Source organism: Choloepus didactylus, chromosome 9 (genome assembly GCF_015220235.1).
Source record: "Choloepus didactylus isolate mChoDid1 chromosome 9, mChoDid1.pri, whole genome shotgun sequence".
In the NCBI taxonomy this organism is placed as follows: domain Eukaryota; kingdom Metazoa; phylum Chordata; class Mammalia; order Pilosa; family Megalonychidae; genus Choloepus; species Choloepus didactylus.
Genome location: NC_051315.1, coordinates 58,067,626 through 58,087,957, shown reverse-complemented (window position 1 = coordinate 58,087,957; position 20,332 = coordinate 58,067,626). Strand labels below are relative to the sequence as shown.

The 20,332-nt window shown below is 37.9% G+C and overlaps 1 protein-coding gene across 4 annotated transcripts in view; it reads left to right on the top strand.

Annotated features, from left to right (window-relative positions):
* Positions 1-17,849, top strand: part of ABCB11 (ATP binding cassette subfamily B member 11) — a 115,839-nt gene extending 97,990 nt beyond the window's left edge. For 3 of the 4 annotated variants that reach the window (XM_037850086.1, XM_037850085.1, XM_037850087.1), the window contains 7 exons: positions 2,985-3,188; positions 4,458-4,699; positions 6,524-6,680; positions 7,919-8,116; positions 13,854-14,060; positions 16,095-16,241; positions 17,034-17,849. In XM_037850086.1, the coding sequence (XP_037706014.1) occupies positions 2,985-3,188; positions 4,458-4,699; positions 6,524-6,680; positions 7,919-8,116; positions 13,854-14,060; positions 16,095-16,241; positions 17,034-17,234 (1,356 nt within the window). In that variant the 3' untranslated portion in view covers positions 17,235-17,849. The remainder of the gene's footprint in view (positions 1-2,984; positions 3,189-4,457; positions 4,700-6,523; positions 6,681-7,918; positions 8,117-13,853; positions 14,061-16,094; positions 16,242-17,033) is intronic. The other variant, XM_037850084.1, reaches the window with a different exon arrangement.
* The last annotated feature ends 2,483 nt before the right edge of the window (positions 17,850-20,332 follow it).

The following is a 20,332-nucleotide window of genomic DNA, read 5'->3' as shown; positions in this document are numbered from 1 at the left end:
TGTTCTATTTTTTTGTGTCCTTAAGTCTTCAAAGTACTTTTTTAAGGTTATCCACTATCTCTGAATTCAGAGAGTGGCATCTAATTGTCTTACAAAAATTTCACTTTATCCTTTAATTAAAAAAAAAGATTTCTAAGAGTTTTTCTATAATTTTTGTTGTTTGTTATAAGATCTCTAACTCAGGTAGAATTTATTTTAATATATGGTATAAGGTAAAAGCATGGCTTTGCTTCCTTCAAATTGGATAGAAAATATTCCAAAACATTTATTAAATATAGATTCCATTTTTACTAACTTGAAATCCTCCCTCCCATTGTTGAATATCAAGTTCCCATATATATTTGGAACTATTTGGAGACTCACCTATCATTGACCTATTTGACTTACTCTGTGCCAAAATCTTACTGTTTTAATTATAATAACTTCATATGAATTTTAATATCTGGTAAGGCAGATTCCTGCACACTATTCTATTTTTTCCCTCAAAATTCTCTTATCTACTCCAGTACATTAATTATTCTAAATGTACTTTAAAATAATTATGACCTCTTCCAAAATTTCATTTTGATTCTGATTGAACAGAACACACAGACACAGACGCAGCCTTCCCAAGACAGACCTACAAACAAGGCTTTTTAGTTTTTAGCAAGATTTCACAGATATATTAATATAACCCTCTATTTTGTTAAACAATTTCTGATTTTTTTACTAGTTTGAATGAGATGTTTTGCTCAATTCTATTTTTAAATGAATGTTGGTTCAGCTAAAAGCTATTTTTGTTTATTTTTTCATATAGTCATCCACCTTTCTCAATTCTTTTTAATTGTAGTACTTTTAAAATGTTTAATATTTTAATGGATTTTCTAGATGTTTAATCAAATTATACATCAATAAAGATAATTTTGCTTATTCTCTTCTTTGTCAATATTCATGCCAATTGTTTTATTTTCCTGTGTTACTTAACTTATTAACTAGAATTTCCAAACATTGTTGAGTAAGAGTGGCAATAGAGGGATTAGAGGAAATTCTCTTGAACAAGACAATAAACCCAAAACCATAAAGCAGGAGACCTGGTCGTTTACATAAAAATGTAAAACTATTGTATAAACAAATGCTAAACTAGAAAAATACTTACAACAAAAATTAATATCCCTAATATATGTGGTGCTCCTAAAATTGATCAAACAAAAATGAACTAATAAAAAAGGGTTACAAAATGGGATGTGAACAAGCAATCCAATGAAAAAGAAATGCAAGAGGCCAATAAGCAATTGAAGAGTTGCTCAACCTCACTAATAGAGTAATGCAAATTAAACAAGGAAACACCATGTTCACCATTCAACTCGATAAAAATTAATATGAATGCCAGCTTCCTGTATTCAGGAAGATGAGGAGTAATTGACACTCTCATACAAGGTTGGTCACTGTATGAATTCTTTCAGCATTTTTTGGAGCATAGTCTGAACATAGCTATTAAAATTAAACTATGTATACCCTTTGGCCAGTATTCATATAGTAAATTCTCTCTTACAGAAATAAAATCCCTATTGTGTAAGAATGTATGTATAAGCCAGTTATGAAATCATTTTTTATACTGATCAAAAAATAAAATAAAATCCCCTGGAAACATATCTGAATATTCATCAATATGAAAATAGTTAAATGAATTATGATACGTCCATACTAAGGATTATTAGGTAGCTATTTTTAAAAAGTATTATATGTATTGATCTGTAGGGATGGTTATATTACATTGATAAGTGAGAAAGTCAAAGTAATATGTAGAGTACAATCCTTCTTCTGTGAAAACAAATCAAAACATGTGTATCCATGTATGTGTATATATATATATATATATATATATATATATATATATATATATATATATATTTGTATATATGTATGCCTACATATTTTATGTGTCTTAGGCAGTATTTCTATTTTGATATGTGTAAAAAATATCAAATAAAATGTAAAAGGGAAAAAGTAATATTTCCCAAAGGAAAACTGAACAGCTGCTTTTTAATTGCCCTCTAATGCACGATGGTCCTTGCCAATCAGAAATTCTTAATTTAGCCTTTTACTCCTGTCTCCAAGGGTGTTAGTGCCAACAGTTATAAATTTTTTTGGGAACACAATTCATCTTCCACTTGAATCTTTAATACAGTATAATGATGCCAATTATTCTTGAATAGCACTGCTTTAGCACCTAAGGATTAAACTTTCTATTAATTTACATAATATAGTCACAAAATGTATGGATTTAAAAGCTTGCATTTTGTTGTTTTTACATTGTTAGTCTTAAATAGTGCTGAAGTTCCTACAATTTTTAACAAGAAGTCATGTATCACTACTCACCCAGGTGTTTACTACACAGATCACCAACCCTTGATCGCATCTACATAGCAGCCACCGAAATGAAGCCCTGACAACCACTGAATACTTTTGATTAGTGTAGCTAATAATACCACATTGGTACAATCTCCCCCTATATTAAAACTGAATATATTTTGTCCATCTGCATTAATGAATCATTTACATATTAAGTCAGCAGGTGACTTTGTACCAATGAACAGGCTAACTTCAATAAGGATCAAAGTGGTATCCCCATTACAGTCTTGTATCAACTTCAAAAAATAAGATTATAGAGTAAGCATTAATCTTCACTGAACAATAAGGAATATTATCAGTGCAATGCTTGAGTATCCTCAAGCAAGCCAAATGCGTAGGCACCTAACACATGCAGCCCATGTTTAGGGCTATACTTATCTCACATGGGCTAGTTCTGATACCCATAAAATAAGGTTAGTCAATAGAAGAGCTCCTCAGAAATTGTGAATAAAATGGACTTTTATTAATCCAGCCTTCAAATGCATTAGGGATGCTTATTTTAAAGGATATAAAATAGCCTTTTCACATAATGGTGCTCTCGTTGGTAAAGGAGAATGCGTGACTGAGACTGGTTGGTTGCTTTTGGTTTGCAGGCTGCCGGCTCTCAAATTGGGATGATCGTCAACTCCTTCACCAACATCACTGTGGCCATGATCATTGCCTTCTACTTCAGCTGGAAGCTAAGCCTCGTCATTGTGTGCTTCTTCCCCTTCTTGGCCTTCTCGGGAGCTGCACAGACCCGAATGTTGACGGGATTTGCCTCACAAGACAGGCAGGCTCTAGAGACAGCAGGACAGGTAATCTGACAGACCTGATCTTCAGACTGCTTTTACAGCTGAGTGGCGGTCAGGCAGACTGTTAGAAACGGAGTACAAAGAGACTTGAGGATGCTGTTAGCCCACAGACAATCACAGGGTAGAATCCTCCCACTAGCCCTTCTCCCACATGCCTCAGTTCCGACACTGTGATGAGCAGGCATGGAGAAATAGTGAGGTGAATACACTGGGCTACAGGTTCAGTTTCCTCTCAAATTGTTATTTTTTCCACATCCCAGTTTGGTGTATTCTAATTTGCAAGAGTGGATAGTTCAGTTTTAGGTGGTTAGGTTTTTTTGACTTAACGCTTTACCTGAGTCAGATTGTCTCCATTCTTTCACAGAGAGGAACTGTTAACTTTTTAATGGCTTTCCACACTTTGGTGTCTGCTAGGCTTGTGGCAAATGTCTTTCCCAACTAGAATCATGAGCTTCAATTTATGTCTCAAAGACACTTAGGTTTCAGCTCTGTATGTTTTCAGTGTGCTGTAACTAATATCTGGTTATCAGGGGTAAACAAGAGGTCATGGCATAGACATTTATCGTGTGTAAGAAATCACACACATATGCACACACTCCACAAAATCACTATAATCCAGGTTTTGTCCCTTTCAATAGAGGGAATAAGAATACTTTATTTCTTCCCAAGTAGGCAGAAGCCAAAAGGATTGTGTATGTCAAAGGTAGAGAGTAGCCATCTATGTACCCTTTTGAGAGAAGGACCCTAATTCAGAAATAATGATTACTTACCCTGCAGTGTGGATTGAAACAAATACAAATTCATAGTATTGACTAAAGGATAAACTTTTACCTTATTTTAAGTTATCTTGTATAATATTGAGTTAAATTAATTTTTAAGAGAAAAGAATCTAATATTTTAACTTATATTATTAAATAATCCTCTATCACAGAGGACATCTGAAGACACCATTCCGAACATGTCAAATGAATCAGCAAAGTAGCTCAAAAGCTTTCAAGGATAACCATGTGTACCGTTTTCTCCTCTTCTCTTTCACCACAACTGGGGAAACAAAGCCGTGTTAAAATGAAGTAGAACTTGAATTTAGCTGACAGAATGTCTCATGGTCCAGTGGGCTGATCTCCAGCCACTTCTGTGTTGCCAGTTGATCTCCCATCTCTGATCTGTACCACATTCTGCCATTTGACCAGTTCCAACTCATGTAGCAGCTGAAATGTCGTGAAAAGAGTTATTTTTGCCCTTTTATTCCTAAGACTCTTTTTCATTCTTCAGATTACAAATGAAGCCCTCAGTAATATCCGCACTGTTGCTGGAGTTGGAAAAGAGAAGCGTATTATTGAAGCATATGAGACTGAACTGCAGCAGCCGTTCAAGACAGCCATTCGAAAAGCAAATGTTTATGGATTCTGCTTTGGCTTTTCCCAGTGTATAGCGTTTGTTGCTAATTCTGCTTCCTACAGATACGGAGGTTACTTAATCTCTAGTGAAGGGCTCCATTTCAGCTATGTGTTCAGGTGAGGACTCCCTGGCCAAGGCCATAAAGATCAGCACTCTAGGGAAAGCCTGGTTCTATGGTTTTTGCTGCTTAGCACTCACTCCAAGCGTGGCGTGAAGTTGGCGGGGTGTTTCTTCTGGTCTCAGTTAGTTCTGTCAGGAATGAGGAGGAGCATCTGTGAGGGCCTCACTCAGATGTCTGGGACTCGCTGGGACCACTGGAAGGGCTGGGAACATTGGGCTTTTGCTTCCAGTGGCCTCCCTAGCAGGTGAACTTGGTTTCTTCACAGTATGCTCTCAAAATTCCAAGTGGAACAAAAGAGGACAAACTCCACGGTGCAAGCACTTTTCAAGTCTCTGCGTTCATCACAGTTTCTAATGTCTCATTGGTCATAGACCAAGCCCAGATTTTAAAAGTTGAGAAATGGATTCTACCTTTTGATGAGAGGAGTGCAGAGGAGTACAGTGATAGGGTGAATTGATGTGACCATTTGGGCTGTTTTTGTTGTTGTTTGTTTTTTGTTTTTGTTTTTAAATGAACAATCTGCTGAGAAAATCTAGAGGTCTGGAATAAGATGGTTCATAGAAGTATCTGATTTGAACTCTGTTCCTTTCTTGCAAAGAGGGCATATTTCCAGCTGACTCATCCTAGCTAGAGATAGCAAAGGCAAGTGTAGGACACTTAGGTGCCTTTCTTATAACCAGAGCCTGCTCTCCTAACACAATTAGCTTTGAATCCAGTTTCACACATTTTCACAGGTGAGGACCTAAGGGTGCCAGAGCACAAGGGTGCTGGGCTGAGCGTGAGGGGCTTGGAGAGAGGGTCTGAGAAAGCCTTGGAGGGCATCAGGGATAGGAGTCCCAGTAGGCATCTATTCTTTTAAGTTTCATTCTAAGCCATGAGTAAGTCTAGCCTTCTTACCTTCTAGCTTTCTTGTAGCCCTTTTCTACTGTCCCACTACACTCCCTCCAACCAGGAAGGCCTCTTTTCAGAATAGTTGCATATTTAAAGCTGTCAACTCAAATCAGAAATCACAAACTGGTTTTGTTTAATTTACATAAGATTTTTAAGGAAATTATTTGCTAACAGAAAACTCCTAATTTCTGCTTCTCTTTAAAAACTGGTAATCATCCTCCACTATTATCCATTTTATTCCAAGTGATTTTCATTCCCTGAAGACATTTTAACTTGTGCTCCCTGACCTAAAACAATTCCTGCATATAAACTGAGCAATAAGGTGCATGAAGATACCCCAATAGGCAGGCCCTCTGTGCCGATGGACAATTCTGGGGGTGGGGGGTGCCCCTCGCATCATAGTTTATACAGCAACAGGGCTATCTCTCCATGTTTATCATTCTTTTATTCACTCACTCACTTGTTCATTCATTAAACAGATATTGAATATAGTTTGGAAGCTGGGACAAATAGAAGGAATATAAGTGATCACATCTTTCCCATGCCATCTGAAACATAAATTATATGCCATGCTGGCCACAGAACTGATTCTTGTATCACCCATCATTATCTTTTACACATTTATCATAGATTGAGAGAATGCTAGACTTGTAAGAAAACCACCCAATCTGGTGTTTTTTTTCAAGCCCTCTACCTTCTCTGTCTTTTTAGACGCTATTCCCCTAACCCCTTTTCCATAGAACACAATTTGAAAACTGCTAATCATTCCTATCCCTACCTCTCCAGCCAAGACTTAAAGTGGAAGTGACTTCCATGCCTATTCATTTTTCCTAGCATAACTAGGGCTAGAACTCCAAAATCCTGCCTCTTAGGTTATTGCACCAACCACACCCCACCCCTCACTACCTGGGTATCTGTCTGATTGCAGGGTGATCTCTGCAGTTGTGCTGAGTGGAACTGCTCTTGGAAGAGCCTCCTCTTACACCCCAAGTTACGCCAAAGCTAAAATATCAGCTGCTCGCTTTTTTCAACTCCTAGACCGACGACCCCCAATCAGTGTATACAGTGGTGCAGGTGAAAAATGGGTAAGTATGAGTTGCAGGCAGCAAGGCAGGGACGGTGGTTGTGTGTATATGTATGTGTGTGTGCATAACAGCCATTGGGTTCCACTTATCTTCAAAATTCCTATAGTACATGGATTTATTCATTTGCAATCAGACTGGACAGACAGTAAATTTATAAATATAAAGGAATATAGCAAATTAGTATTAACAATTGTTCATAAAGATGGCAATCAGACTGGACAGACAGTAAATTTATAAATATAAAGGAATATAGCAAATTAGCATTAACAATTGTTCATAAAGATGGCATATTGAATAAGGCAACAATATCCAATGAATGCCAAATTCTGTGCAATATAAAATGTACTTAGTTTCATATGAGGAAGTCAGATGTCTTTTGAGATCCACAATCACCATGTTTTCTACTTACATTCAGGTGTGCAATGTAGAAATACTGTTGTTGTTGTTGTTTTTTCCTGTCTAATAATATTGCTTTGCTTCATCTAGGTTTCAGTTTTAGCTCATGTGGACTCCCATAAAATTAATTTGATCTCAACAAAATATCTTTTCTTCTAATTGATATTTCCAGAGGTGTTTTTAAATCTCTCCTGCCCATTTTTGAAAATCTCAGTAAGTTCAAAAGAGCAAGAGAAACCTCAGCCCCAGTAAAGTCAATCTAAGTTCAGAAATCTTTTGAAATTAGCCAAATGACCCATTCATCCTTCAGCTCAATAAAAGTAGATTTTCTGTGTGGTCTATTAAATGTCCACTCATTTCTAGAGTTCAGACTAGTTTTAACATGCTAAAATGCAGGTGAATTGTGTTCACCTTGGCAGTACAGAGCTCAAGTAACTTTCTTCTAAATCATTTCAGGTGTAATGTCATCATTTTAAGTCCTTTGAAGGAACAGAACTGTAGGGGTTTTGGCAACTACTAGTTTCTGTGATGTGATAATGTCTTCTAGCTCTTCCCTTCCCTCAGCATGTCAAGGAATGGATGACAAGGATATCCTTTCAAGTTAGAATGGGAATAAGGGAGCAAATTTCTTTAAGTTCACTGTCCAACCCTCCCTTCATCCTACCTCTGCTAGAATAGGGACTAGAATGTCATTTCACTAAGTTGCTGTCTATATATATTGTAGTTTGGCGGCATGGTATTAATTGTATCTTAAGCAAGGATCTAAAGCTCACATTTAGGTGCATTTTCAATATTCCAGACCCCAGTAAGACCATATGTAATTCCAGTCCTCTTCCCCACAGAACAACTTCCAGGGGAAGATTGAGTTTGTCGACTGTACGTTTACATATCCTTCTCGACCTGATGTACAAGTTCTGAATGGTCTCACAGTATCTGTTCATCCAGGGCAGACACTGGCATTTGTTGGAAGCAGTGGATGTGGCAAAAGCACCAGCATTCAGCTGTTGGAACGTTTCTATGATCCTGACAAAGGCAAGGTGGTAAGCAATGCAAACATTCTTGCAAATTTTGCCTTCTACAGATATCTTCAACCCCAAAAGTGGTCTCCAAAATTGTGTCTTGCCAGACTCACTCTGAAATGCTTGCCTTGGACACTTACTCCTATGGATGTTTTCCAGTTTCAGTGATTTGCTGGTTGACCTGATTCTACTTCACAATTTATAACATCATATTCTTCCTAGTTCCAGATGGCCTGCTGACCACAGTTAGGCAAGGAAAGTTGGGCACACTGCAAAGCTGAAAATGAGCGTATTTAACAGAAGCATTCACTTACCCATAAATGGAGCAGAAAGTGCAGACTAATCAGGACACTAATGACTGGGAACAGAAAAAAGGCACAGAGGGTGGGGGTGAATAAGGCACACAGTGATAAATGAGCAAAGGGAAGGAGACATAGCATGAAAAATCTGAGACAATCCTGGTTCAAAAAAATTAACTATAAAAAACATGAGGAACTCAAATTGATAGGCACCGTAAAGCTTTTGCAAAGATACCTGAAAAACTGGCAGATTTCTTTGTTGCTTATTTTCCACAGCATTTCTTTCTTGTCTTTTTTTTCCCTTTTCTTTTGAAGTAGTATATGCAGATGATTACAAAATCAAATTTTAAAGAAAGATTTGTAATAAAAAGCAAACCCCTGCTTCATCCTTCTACCCTTCCCCTAATTTCTCTGCTCAAAGGCAATTATTTTTAACCACTTCTGTTTTTAGATTTCCCAGTGATTGCCTTTATGCCTCTAAATAATATGCTATTCTGCTGTTTCAGGATTTAGCAAATTTAGACTCTCTGTTGACTTATTCTTCAGAGATGAAAATTTAGCTTACCCTCATCATTTCCTCCTCCCCTCACCCACCTCCCCCCAGTATAGTTACATCACTATTTTTAATTCCTCTATTTGTATATTGAACTGATAAACTTCTATTTCTTTTCCACCAACTATGGAGAGTGGCTCTTGAGTCCATTTTCCAAGATGGGAGTGTTAGAAATCTTACCTTGATTTTGACCACTTCCTCCCTCCTTTTGCCTCTCAAGTTCTAACATGTACACTTTTATATTATCAAGAATAATTACACTTATGTTCTGTTTATAACATTAATGGTCTTTCATGCTTTGACTCTAGGTTGATTCTAAAAGTTAAAAATCCTCTAACAGTTTTTTATGACTGTGTAACTGTTGTTCATCCCACAGTCAAGCAGTGAGCTAGATTAGCATTACACTTTCTTTCTTGATTGTTTTTCTGAGAGGCTTTCTTTTTTCTTGTATTCCCTGCCTTCATGATATCTCTATGTTCTTCCATTGTCTCTGTCCTCCCTCCTAGTCTGAGGGATCTGCTGCTCTCCCTCATCTCTTCCAAAATCTGACTGTTTGCAGTCTGTGTTTTTTGAACAATAGTCTCCTGTGAGTCCCCTTCAATATTTTCTTGAATTAGATCTATTATTTCCTAGTTCTCATGTCTTCCTTTTTCTTGGTTTTCACCCTCATTTTGTTGGTGCACATCCACAAGTAGTTTTCCAAGAAAGAGTTCAGTGGTCTGATTCTGAATATATTTTTGTTCTGCTGCACACTTGATTGACTGTTTAACCCTAATATTTTGGAAGTGGCCTTTCTGATTTCCCTGAATAGCATAATCTTCACTGCAATGAGGATAGAACTTCTGGATAGTGTAATCTTTACTGCAATGAGGACAGATAATATTATGGGCAAAGAGAAATGCTGAGAGAAACTTGAAAGAGGCAGCTAAAGATTCTCTTACGTAAAGCAAAGCCAATAAATAGGCAAACATATTGACAGAAGCCAGGAAGCTATAAAAATAAAGATTAAGATTTGATCACCTGTACTTTATAATCACTTCTATTATTAATTTTAGATGTAAAGATTTTCATTTATTTGAAAATATTTGGTGATTGATGAACCTAGAAAGTGTGTTTCATTGAGGGGTCTGATCTTTTCAAGGGAGAGGATTCAGTTTTCCAAAATGTCAGCTCTTTCATGCCTACTACCCAGGTAGTTTGGGAACTGTGTGAGATACAGGGACCCTTTGTGTTTGGCCTCTCCAACCTGTTCTAGTTTGCTAATGCTGCTGGAATGAAGAACACCAGAAATGGATTGGCTTTTGTAAAAGGAGGTTAATATTTGGTTACACAGTTACAGTCTTAAGGCCATAAAGTATCCAAGGTAACACATCAACAATTGGGTACTTTCACTGAAGGATGTCCAATGGCATCCAGAAAACCTCTGTTAACTGGGAAGGCACGTGGCTGGCATCTGCTCCAAGTTCTGGTTTCAAAATGGCTTTCTCCCAAGATGTTCCTCTCTAGGCCTCAGCTCCTCTTCAAAATGTCACTCTTGGTTGCTCTTGGGGCGTTTGTCCTCTTTTAGCTTCTCCATAGCAAAAGTCTGCTTTCAACCACCATCTTCAAACTCTCATCTGCAGCAGCTCTCTCAGCTCCTGTGGGTTCTTCAAAGTGTCTCTCTTGGCTGTAGCAAGCTCGATCCTTCTGTCTGAGCTTAAATAGTTCTCCAGTAAACTAATCAAGGCCCACACTGAATGGGCAGGGCCACACCTCCATGGAAATTATCCAAGAAAGATCTCGCCCACAGTTGAGAGATCACATCTCTACAGAAACATCCAATCAAAAGTCTCTAACCCAATCAATGCCAATATGTTTCCTGCCCACACAAGACTGCATCAAAGATAATGGCATTTTGGGGGACATAGTACATCCAAACCAGCAAAAGCCTCAACAAATATGTTAAGTCTATTTCCAAGAATGTGCTTAGTGAATATTCTGGTCACAGATAGGAAGCAATGCCCATGAAGAATGCTACATGATGTCTTGCATTTTATAGGCAACATATATGTTGTTATATCATTTTAAACTTATTTCTATGAACTTTTGCAAGTAAGAAGATTCCACCTTTTATAAAAAACAAACAAACAAAAAACATCTATTTGTGCTTATGGAAGCTACCAGATGCAAGCACTCTACAATCATATTTTCAACATTTATGGGACACCTATGATGTGCCCAGTACTGTATTAGGCCTTGTGGGAGACTCTAAGGAGCATGAGGCATGTCTACCCTCTTCTAGGAACTTATGTCCTCAAACGTGTGCAACAATTAGCAAACAGCTCCAGTATTTAATTAGAAAGTTGTGCTTTGCAGAGAATAACTACTATGGAAAATGAGTAGAGGAAGGCTAGTGAGGCTAGAGTTTTTGAGGAATGCCTTATATTTTTTTCCTAATGTGTTTGCTTCTTCCGTTGCTCAGAAATATATCTAATATATAATACGTCCACACCTTTTAACATAATCTTTTTCTGAAATCCATTCTCTTTAGGGTCAAATACTTTATAGTAGTATGCTAAACAAAACATGCTTTTACTATTCTAGGACTCCTAAATGAACCAGCTCAAATAGTAGATATTTGAATACCAGTACCTAACTGTCTAACTAGGCCATGATTCCCAGGAAACAGACTATGTTTTTTTTTAAACAGTAGACACATACTGCGCCTAGCATGATGCCTTTGTGGCAGGTAATTGAATATGTTTGTTGATTGACAAAGTGAATTAATATATTCCTTTCTTACTTGGGTCTATTATCTGAGTTATTCAGAAAATGGCGTCAGTAAAATCAAGGAAGCAGTTTTGATCCTTATCTTATCCTATAGCTTTGCATTGAAGACCCTTTTTTATGACATTAGTCCTAAGCAGCTACCTTAGGACTGGTAAGAGGATATCATGTGAACTAATGCAACCCTTAATCACCACCTGATAATAGGCAGTGGGAGGCAGTGTCATCACGAATGTGCATGAAGGACAGCCTTTTCTACAGGGTTGCTGAGACAAGAAAGCAGGAAAGGAAGTTTTGGCTGGTCAACAGTTCTTGGCAGCAAATAGCCTCTGGCAGTTTGATGAGTCTTGCTGCAGTTTTTGTTAAACCTCCCTGTTGCAGAGGATAGGGGATTCCAAACAGGCAATAGCAATAGCTGGTATACTTTATGACAGCCAAACCAAACCAAACAAAAAACACTCACATTTATTCCTGCCATCTTCAGTTGCCAAATGAAGGTAAATACCTAAACGAAATAATGCAGTCAATTTGACAAGTATTCATTAATCAGTGAAAATGAATAGCTGCATTTCTTGATCCATACTTGCTATAATTTGGTGAATGATTTAGTCTTTGGGAAGGAAGACTCTTTCTCTACCTTTAAAAGTATGTGTCATGGATCATACATCATTTTCTTTGGAAATGATATTGTGAAAAGAAAAAGTAACAAAACAAACATCCTAGGAGACCTCAGTTTAAGGAAAAGAATTAAGAACAAAGAAACTAGATCAGTGATTCTTAGTCCAGGACACAGACATCAGATATTTATTAAATCATATGTGTATTATTCAGATATTTATTGGATTAAGTCAGAATCAGCCCCTGGACTTCTGTCTTTGTTTTTTTCTTTTTCTTTTTTTTTTTTTTTTGAATTAAATTTTCAGTTTTATTGAGATATATTCACATACCATACAATCATCCATGGTGTACAATCAACTGTTCACAGTACCATCATATAGTTGTGCATTCATCACCCCAATCTATTTTTGAACATTTTCCTTACACCAGAAAGAATAAGAATGAGAATAAAAAATAAAAGTAAAAAAGAACACCAAAATCATTCCCCTCATTGGGGGGATTTTTGTCCTCATTTTTCTACTCATCCATCCATACATTGAATAAAGGGAGTGTGATCCACAAGGTTTTCACAATCACACTGTGACCCCTTGTAAGCTACATTGTTATACAATAATCTTCAAGAGTCAAGGCTGCTGAGTTGGAGTTTGATAGTTTCAGGTATTTACTTCTAGCTATTCCAATACTGGACTTCTTTCTTTGTTTTCTTTTTTTTTTTTAATCACCAAAGATAATTTTGATTTGTCTCCCCATTCACCCATACAACTGGCCTCATCTGATGTTAGATGGAACACATGAAGCTACTACCAGCAATTGAGATCCAACTGCCACCTAATGGGTCTGACTTTCTAATCCCCCACGGAATTGCAATATGTTACTATTATTATAAGAAGATAAAAACCATTTATCTTTACCAAGTGCTTATTGGGTACCAGTCACTCTTCCCAAAGCTTTACTTAGATTCTCATCTAATTCTCTCAACAACCTGCTGGGTAGCTCTTATCGTTCATTTTTAACACATGAAAAACAGAGATATGGAGAGAGAGTTAAGAACTAGTCAAGTAACGAAGCTGGATATGCTCTCAGACAACCAGCCCCTGGAAACTGCCCTCGTCCATTGGGCTGTGCTGCTTCCCATTGCCAAGCCTACCCCCATATGCAATGCTATCCCCATGGAGTCTTAAAATGGAGCAATTCAGCATATTTGTAGGAATATACTGCACCAAAGTATGAGGGATTTTTTTTTTTTAACAAGTCCTGTCCTGTCCTGAGTGCTTTTCTCATTTGTACTACGTATAGAGCTAGAGTTTGGGGGGGAAAAGAACAAAACCAGTCTGATCAGTGTTAACAACTTTGACACCAGTCCTGACAAACCCCACCTCTAAAGGTCAAGGGCAGCAAAAGTTACTTCCCAGGGCCATGGGATTGCCATCTTATGTGCAAAACAAATATCCTGCATAACCCTGAACTTTCCTCATTGCTGGAATTCTAAGACTATGCCCTTTGTCATCGCCTCTGTTGACAGTTGATAGATGGACATGACAGCAGGAAGGTCAATGTCCAGTTCCTCCGCTCGAACATTGGAATTGTTTCCCAGGAACCGGTGCTGTTTGCCTGTAGTATAGCGGACAACATCAAATATGGGGACAACACCCGAGAAATCCCCATGGAAAGAGTCATAGCTGCCGCAAAGCAGGCTCAGCTGCATGACTTTGTCATGTCACTCCCAGAGGTGAGTACAAAGGCAGAGGCGTTCCTTGGAGGAGACAGGGACAGGGAGAGGTAAAATAACCAAAAGCATTAAGACTGTGGCTCGCGGTCAAGGGCAACCCTGTTTATTTCCTAAGGCCCTGGGATTGTCTTTGTCTTTTAAAAAAAATAAATATCTTTTGTCAACTTACTCTACAGCTTTGGAAGGTATCATGCTATCTAATGCAATGGATGCTGTTGACTGTGTTGTACATAAAGCGGTACTATAATGAACATCAGCTTAGCATAGCCAAAAAAACCTGAGATTTGGAGAAGACATTGGTTTGAGTTCTAGTTCTGCCAATTACTAGCTGGGTAACTTTGGGACAATGACTTGTCCTTTCTGAGACTCAGTCTATTTCTCCTGTAAAATGAAAAAAAAAAAAAAATAGCCTTAAAATGAAATAATATTGATAATAGCCACACGATGAAAGATGCTATTGTTATTATCATCATCATTTCTTATATTACTTGGCAGCCTCTTCTGTGCATGGTGGGGTAAGTTGCATCTGCCTTGTTGTGTCACACTTTTCCAGAGACAAGTCCAAACTTATAGCCACACTGACTGCGTTTTTCCATCCACCAACAGTCTCTTGGTGGTTAATCATAAGGAAAATTATTAAGACATGGAAACTAAATTTTGAGAGCTAAATATTACTTTTTACCTTCCTTGCTTCCTTCTTTTAAATTCCACTGGGAAATTATTTTTTTTTGTAAGTGATTATATTTATAAATTTTGTGGTGTTTGTGGTGAAGTTTTTTGTTTGTTCTTTTCACAAAGGACCGTAAGTCTTAGATTGTTGACCTGCTTATAATGTGAGTAACCTAATCCTCAAATACATGGAAATTACTTTTTGCTGCATCCTGAGGTGAAAAATAAATCTTGTGTCCCCTGGAAGATCCATTTATCCACAAATCTTTACTGAGTGCCTGTTTGTTTTGTGATAAACACTGGCTTGGAGGTGGTGTTTTGCCTCTTGACCCTTCATGAGTACTTTTGCCCACAATAGCCTTCACGAGTACTTTTTCTCCACGGGGACACAGTAGATTGTCATGAGTCTCACCTGGCTTGGTTGAGAATTTGTCAGGAGTCAAGGCAGGCAGGAGAAGGAAACAGATCTTGTTGTGGAAGGCAGGGTAGAGGAATGGTCAAGGGCAAGGACCAAAAGGTAGACAAACCTGGATTTAGATTTCATCTTTACTACTGATTACTTATTTGTCCTTTTACAACTTTCTTGCTTTTCTGTCCCCAAGTTTTATCAACTATAAAATAGGGATAATATGTTTTCTGCAAATCTTAAATGAGTAACCCATCTAGAATAGTTAGCACAATAATTGGTGCATAATAAATATTCTATGAATGTTAACTATTTTTTTGTGTGTTGTCATGCCAGGCATCTAGCTAGGGATTTTCCTTTATAATTTCATCTATATCTAATAATGAATTTTTGAGCTAGGCATTAATATCTGCATTTTTAGATGAGGTTGCAGCTCAAAGAAATTTAAATAAATTGTACATGATCACAGGACTGCTAAGCAGCAAAGAGGAGATTCAAACCCAGGCTTGTGTTCCTAGATGATGACCCTTCATGAAGAGAATGAACCTAAAGATCTCTCAAAGTGCACTCCCCTAACTGGGATTATTCCATCTTGGAAAGATCTTTCAGACTAGAGTCACTGACATGGTCAAATCTCAAATCAGGAGCATTATATATATATGGAGAGAGAGAGAGAGAGAGACTCTTTACTGGACACAGGGAGAAAGATAAAAAATAGAAATTAACAGAAGTAGGGAGAAGGGGAAATGTAGTCCCCTTATTTCCCAATAGCAGAGATCACAAACTCTGTATTTGTCTTATATTCCCAAGTGGATTTGATATCCTTTAACAGAAGGACTCATTCACTATTCCCAGTTTCACAAAACAACAGATAGTTTAAACTCACAGAGGGATCATTAGTGTGGACTCCACGTCAAGCAATGGCTGTCGGGCTCTCAAACTTACTGTGCTTTTTCCAGAAATATGAAACTAACGTTGGGGCCCAGGGGTCTCAACTCTCTAGAGGGGAGAAGCAACGCATTGCCATCGCTCGGGCCATTGTCCGGGATCCTAAAATCTTGCTACTAGATGAGGCCACTTCTGCCTTAGACACAGAAAGTGAAAAGGTGCGTATCGATTTTCTCAAGTCTTAGATTATTATAAATGAATCCTTTGGTATGAGATTTGTCCTTATAAAATGGCATGATTTTCAATTTTCTGATTCATTTACAGCAGAAATTGGCAATACTTTGTGTAACCAGAAGACAATAATCTAAAGGAAAATAATTTAAAATATCATTGCTTCAAGTAAAAGATCTTTAAACACTAAAATAAGAATTGTTTTTAAGTTTCTTTAGACTAGGAACATTTTTCAAGGGCAAATAATTAAAATAATTATCTTTATTAATTAAAGTAAAGGGGACAATATACAACACAAAGGAAGAGGTGGTAAAGGATGTGCAGCACATATGCAAGGAGATGCATTTAAACCAAACATAATTATGAAATTTAAAATTTATAATTGCATCTTAAAAATTATAGTCCATTCTGTAGTGAGCTAAAATGTCCTCAATGAAAAATGGTATCAGGAATCACCACATAATTGCTACCCTACATTGTTGTTTCCTTGGTTTTATCTTAGCAAACTGGACGTAAGTATTATACAATTACATGGTGACCTCTCAGTTTGGGTCATTCTTGCTTCACTGAAATTTCTCAGCCTGCGTACTACAACATAAATCATTGATGTGTTACCTTTGGCAAATAAATACTTGTTTAATCCTCTCCATTATATCAAGTCTTTGGATTACCTCTGAGTATAGCATTGTGACTCAGGTGGTATTGAACTGAGCTCTTGGGATGGTGGGCTTGGAGATAATCATGCATCTTTGTATCAGCTTTCCATCTTCTCTTTGCAGACCGTGCAAGTTGCCCTGGATAAAGCCAGAGAGGGTCGGACGTGCATTGTCATTGCCCATCGCTTGTCTACCATCCAGAACTCAGATACCATTGCCATCATGTCACAGGGGGTGGTGATTGAAAAGGGAACCCACGAAGAACTGATGGCCCAGAAAGGAGCCTACTACAAACTGGTCACCACAGGAGCCCCCATCAGTTGACCTGACTCAAGAATCTCACGGACAGATGAGGCACCAGTGATAGGAATCCTGGGGTGTTGCATTTCTTTTTGTTTTTTTTGTTTTTTTTCTTTAAGGAGAAATGCTGATATTTTACTTTCACAGACACTGTGAAAGTGTTTTGTGGTCCAGGCTAATTGCTAATCATCTTCAATAATAATTCAGTTTAGACGTCCATCTATAGAAATTAAAGGAAACTAGGGCCAGAGTGAGTGAAAATTCAATGTAAAGCTCATGCCGAGCCATCACCCAGTGCTTTCTCTATGCAGAAGCCAGTTCCAGTTCCTATGTGAGAATTTATGAGAGGCCATGGAGTAAATGAGACTCAGAGCTCCTCAAGGGCAAAGGTCTGCTTTGCATTTTTGAACCCTCAGTGTACACAGAACCTGGTATATAATAGGCACTCAATAAACATTTATTCAACTGGGCCAAGGTCATATGTGAAAAGAACAGAAGGACTGAAGACTAACCATTTCTTCAAAAAAATAGTATCATGGTAACATATACATAACACATCAAATCAGTGATAGTAATTACATTCACAGTATTGAGCTACCATCACCATTATCCGTTATCAAAACTTTTTCATCACCCAAACAAGGTAAAGTCTGCATCCATTAAGCAATAACTCCCCATTACTCTCTGTCCTCCTGCCATCAGCCCCCAGCCCCTCGTAACCTGTAGTCTACTTTCTATGTGTTTGCTTATTCTAGATATTTCATATACGTGAGATCATATAACACTTGTTATTTTGTCTAGCTTATTTCACTTATTTCTTCAGGGTTCATCCATTTCATAGCATTTATCAGAATTTCATTCCTTTTTATGGCTGAAAATATTCCATTGTATGTATATACAACTTTTTGTTTATCCATTTATCTGTTGATGGACACTTGGGTTACTTCCACTTTTCAACTATTGTGAATAATGTGGCTAGAACATTGGTGTACAAATATCTGGTTGAATTCCTGTTTTCAGTTCTTTGGGTATATACCTAGAAGTGGAATTGCCAGGTCATATGATAATTCTATGTTCAACTTTCTGAAGAATGGCCAAACTGTTTTCCCCAACTGTATGTCTTGAGTAAAGTTTTCTTGCATGGAAAAGCAGATCCTTCCTCTCTTCTAGGGAAAATATGAGCTTTGACACACAAGATGATCTCAGGCTGGGGTGGGGGTGGGGGTACAAGTATTAGCAGGGACTCACCAGGGAGGGGTATAAATTTCTATTGTAGATTCAGGGTGTGCTGCATGAGGGTTAAAGTACCATTTCCTGAACGAGAATCTGCCAGTGTGACTGAAACAGGGGACTCTGTCCCAGGCCATGTACTCCCCCTCACCTCCCTCTCCATGTTCGTTGCTAACCTGTGTTTCTATGTAATCCTAATTATGAAAGGAAAATAATGCATTTTACCCTTTGTCTTCCATAAAGGTGTTATACAGAAAAGCCAGTTCAGTATTGCAGAAAAACACTCATGTTTATCCCTGCTCCCCCAAAACACCATTAAATGACATTAAATGAATTAAAGAGGGCATAAATCCACAAGAGTAAAGAGAATGGGAGAGAAAATGGCAGCAACAAAATCTGAGGAGCCAGAAACAAATGGACAACTGACAACAGATTTAGAAGACTAGAGAAAACAAAAATATAATCTGGTAATGTGGGGAAGACTCAGTGCAACCCTTTTTGTAGTTTTGTACCATTGGGTGTAGAGAAACTGGGTCCCCCTGAAAGGGGAGCAGGCAGATAGGACTGCAAACACAAGAATGGGCTGAAAGCCTGTATAGAGCCTGTTAGAAGTAGTGGCCCTTCCTGCAGCAGAATGGTGGATGCCCCCCCTCTGGAGAAGCCTAGCAGAAAGACTTGCACCCAGGGACAGTTGTCTCAATGGAAGGAGCGGGTGACATACTGGAGACAGGGGGACTGAGTACAAAGCTGTATAGTAATGGAAAAAGTCCAAGCCCCCTCTCCATTGGCAGGAGATTGAAGGATTATTCTCTGGGGAAAGTGGCCAATCCTAGAAAAGAGACCTATGACTCTGATGCTAGGAATCCTACAAAGAAAACTGCCCAGCCAGATTACCCTACCGTGAAGCCGACAAGCCAACAACCCACACCACAATATGTAAACCAATGGGCATGGCTATGTTCCAATAAAACTTTATTTATGGACACCCATATATAAGAGACAGAGAAGAGAGGATATAGTCATCTATTTAAATAAAAACAGGAGTCCATAAAAAATGTACCAACAAGAAAAATAAACATACAACAAAGAGCTTTTGATAGCAGAAATGAAAAATCCAGTAGAAGGATTGCCTAGGTCCCACCAAGGTGCCCTGCCATCAAGATGTCTTCTCCCTACCCAGTCTCCTCCGTAAACCTAGGCTATGTTATATTTTTCTTCTCATGGCCATCAAATGCAATTCTACCTACAAATTAATGTTGAGCTTTTGAATATTAAGGTGTATTACTTAACGTCTCTGTTCAGCGTTTCCTGGTAAATAACTGTAAGGATGGTTTAGCAAGTTAACCATTCAGATCAGAAGAGTTGATGGTTGCCAAGTTGGGTAGGGAGAGGAGAGAGAACACATCCTAGTTAAGTTATGAAAAATAAAGACGTCTGATAAAAGGAATTAAGCTTTGTAGTAAATACGTGCCCATCTTCTAAGCTTGAAGAGGGAAGACTAAAATCCCACCTGTTTATGTTTTCATTTCAGTAAGGAAGAATATGACCTCTTATCGGGAAGGTGCTGATTTCCAGGCATGGACTGTGTTGGGTATGGAAAGAATCATAGTGACACAGGACGTTTTGACAAAAGTCAGAAGACAATAAAGATTTGTGTTCAAAATTCTGAAGGAAAAATATTTCCGTCCTGGAATTCTATACCCAGCAAACTGTTCTCAAGAATGAGAGAAGATAAAGAAATTCTTGGTCATGCAAGTTCTCATAATTTTTGCTTTCCATGTATCTTTTCTCAGGGACCATAGAGGCAGGGTTTCCTTAAAATAAGCAAATAAGCCAAGAAGGCTGAACATAGGATCCAGGAAACAGGTGATCTAACTCAAGAATGAAGTGAA